At 40.8% G+C, this 2965-nt stretch overlaps 1 protein-coding gene across 1 annotated transcript in view; it reads left to right on the forward strand.

Annotated features, from left to right (window-relative positions):
* LOC127425868 (MAP kinase-activated protein kinase 2-like) overlaps positions 1-2583 on the forward strand; it is a 16263-nt gene extending 13680 nt beyond the window's left edge. The window contains exons 7-10 of the mRNA XM_051672157.1: positions 77-201; positions 739-824; positions 899-979; positions 1214-2583. Of these exons, the coding sequence (XP_051528117.1) occupies positions 77-201; positions 739-824; positions 899-979; positions 1214-1369 (448 nt within the window). The 3' untranslated portion in view covers positions 1370-2583. The remainder of the gene's footprint in view (positions 1-76; positions 202-738; positions 825-898; positions 980-1213) is intronic.
* The last annotated feature ends 382 nt before the right edge of the window (positions 2584-2965 follow it).

The raw sequence follows: 2965 nt of genomic DNA on the forward strand, positions 1-2965 counted from the left end.
TTATTTATACTTGTACAAAGGGTTAGTCTGAATGTGCTGACAGTTTGGTGCTCGTTGCTGCTATTGTTGCGAGCAGGTTGTGCGGGTTCCCGCCATTCTACTCCAACACGGGACAGGCCATCTCGCCGGGTATGAAGCGGCGTATTCGCATGGGCCAGTACGAGTTTCCCAATCCCGAGTGGGCTGAAGTGTCTGAGGAGGGTAAGCTTTATGAACTGTGTATACTGCATACACTATTGTTGGCCAGCAGAGGGCGCTGTTGCTAGTGTTTCCATTGCCATGACGAGATGTGATCATGTGTGCCAGCTTTGTGTGGTAGATGTCCTGTTTCCTTTTGTTCAGTGCACAAGAAACTAAAATATAGCTTAATTTTGTCACTGTGTTTTACTGGATTTTTTTAGTTTACTAGTAAACAGTATTACAATAGCTGTGAAATCACCAGGGAACAATCTAAAACTGGATTTTATAGAGTGTTACATATAGTTCTGTCTGTGTATGAGTGTGAATATGTGAAATGTTGTAAATAGTGGTTCATAAATGCCTCGATAATTTGGCTGTGTTTGTAAATTAACTTAGGGTCTCAGTTGAGTTCACATATTCACACCAGCACTATGATCCGTTATTTACAATACAGAGATTCAACTGAACTCACTTAATCTGTCAATTGAATTGAATGGACATAGACATTTCTAATGATTGTGTGCTGGAATAATGTTCTGGAACGTTCTCCTCCTGCAGCCAAACAACTGATTCACCAACTGTTGAAGACGGACCCCAATGAGCGAATGACCATTGAGGAGTTTATGAAGCATCCGTGGATCAATGTGAGTGTCTGTGTGTGTTTATCATCACTCGCTCCATCACAGGAAATCAACACTCACATGTTTTTCTTTTTTAGCAATCAATGGTGGTTCCACAGACTCCACTTCACACCACACGAGTGCTCACTGAAGACTGTGACATGTGGGATGAAGTCAAGGTGAGCTTTATCCAAGTAACAATATACTGTATGCATACAACATAACAGAACTGAAAAACAACTCATTTTCAGATTTAAGCAGTTTTAGTCGCATGGTAAATACCCTTTAAATACCAGAGTATTAGCAACACACATATACATTTACACACATCTAAACTCAGTTTTAAAATATGGAGAATAAAATAATAAAAGTTCAAATAAAGACAATGTCTCTTTGTCTGTCTGTGTTTGTAGGAAGAGCTGACCAGTGCGTTGGCCACCATGCGTGTGGATTACGAGCAGGTGAAAATTAAAGACTTGGATGCCTCCAGTAACCCCTTACTGAACAAGAGACGCAAGAAAGCCGCTACAGGAGAGAAGAGCGCTGGATCCGGCTGCAGTAGCCAATGAGATACATCAGTCACATGATGAAGGGAAGTGAAAGAACACATAAAGAAGAAAAAAACAAGAATGGAAGATGAGCTCTCCAAAGAACAACAGAAGAGGAGTTGAGAAACAAGAGAAGTAGAGGGAGGAAGATGTGCTTGTTTCAACACTGAAAACATTCTTTAGCTCTGAGTGTTTGTGCGTTTACACTCATGCTTTATGTAGTGATCTTTTACTTGATTATATTTGTATAAAACTCAAGGTCCCATGAGTCTTAAGGACGATAATACTTCTGTGTCAAACCAACACCGTAGCCTGACGAGCACCTCTTCAAGAGGCAGACCACAACAGCTGTGATTGGTCCGATTTATTACAAGAGAGCGTGACAAGAAATTATCTGAGGTAGCGGCACATTTTCTGAAAGATTATTTCATCTATGCATCTATATCAACTGATCAGTGATCATGTCACATTGTGTTTGGACTCGTTTCGTTTTTTGTGAGCATCTGCTTTTTTATGTTCAGTTTATTTCATGGAGTTACAAGCAAAAATGCAACAAAAGACACATCTGCTTTTTCTCGGGTCTTTTACTCTATATATTACGTATATCTGGTATGTAGTATGTCATTTGTATTCTGATCGAGACCTTTCCGATCTGTATGATGTTTTGACCATATGTTCAACAGTATGGTGTACAGTAAATAATCATTGGGCTGCACGATCTTTGATAATTTTTGATTATTTTCCTTTATTTTGTAATCATTTTTGATATGTTTATGTACTCTCAATGGACATATCTGTGATTGGTTACAATGCACAACCACTGAATTTTTTTTATTTAAAATTTAAAATTCTCTCATGATTTACCTCATGCCATCCCAGACGTGTATGACTTTCTTTCTTCTACACAACACTTTTGAAGATTTGTAGAAAAAGCTCCAGGCTCAGCAGGTCCTTCAAACGGGAGTGGATGATGATTTGATATTTGTAGGTCCAAAAAGAACAGACAGTCAGCATAAGAGTAATCCATCCTATCTCCAGCGGTGACATTAATGACTCTAAAGCGAATCGATCACTTTGTGTGTGAAAAGGAACATTATTTAATCACTTTTTAACTATAAAAGATTGCTTTCACTCAGGCGTTGACGAATGGCCGAATTTACCCGAGTGCTCCTGTGATGCAAGCGTGATGGCACGTTTGTTCGATTCATTGGTTGTGTGTCTGTCATGCGTCAGTTCACGTGCCATCACGCTTACATCACAGGAGCACTCGGGTAAATTCGGCCATTCGTCAACGTCTGGCTGAAAGCGATCTTTTATAGTTAAAAAGTGATTTAATGGATCCTGGGTAGCTCAGCGAGTATTGACGCTGACTATCACACCTGGAGTTGCGAGTTTGAATCCCAGGGCGTGCTGAGTGACTCCAGCCAGGTCTACTAAGCAACCAAATTGGCCCGGTTGCTAGGGAGGGTAGAGTCACATGGGGTAACCTCCTCGTGGTCGTGATTAGTGGTTCTCGCTCTCAATGGCGTGTGTGGTAAGTTGTGTGTGGATCACAGAGAGTAGCATGAGTCTCCACATGCTGTGAGTCTCCGTGGTGTCATGCACAACGAGTCACAT

This window comes from Myxocyprinus asiaticus, chromosome 35, assembly GCF_019703515.2.
Source record: "Myxocyprinus asiaticus isolate MX2 ecotype Aquarium Trade chromosome 35, UBuf_Myxa_2, whole genome shotgun sequence".
NCBI classification, from domain to species: Eukaryota; Metazoa; Chordata; class Actinopteri; order Cypriniformes; family Catostomidae; genus Myxocyprinus; species Myxocyprinus asiaticus.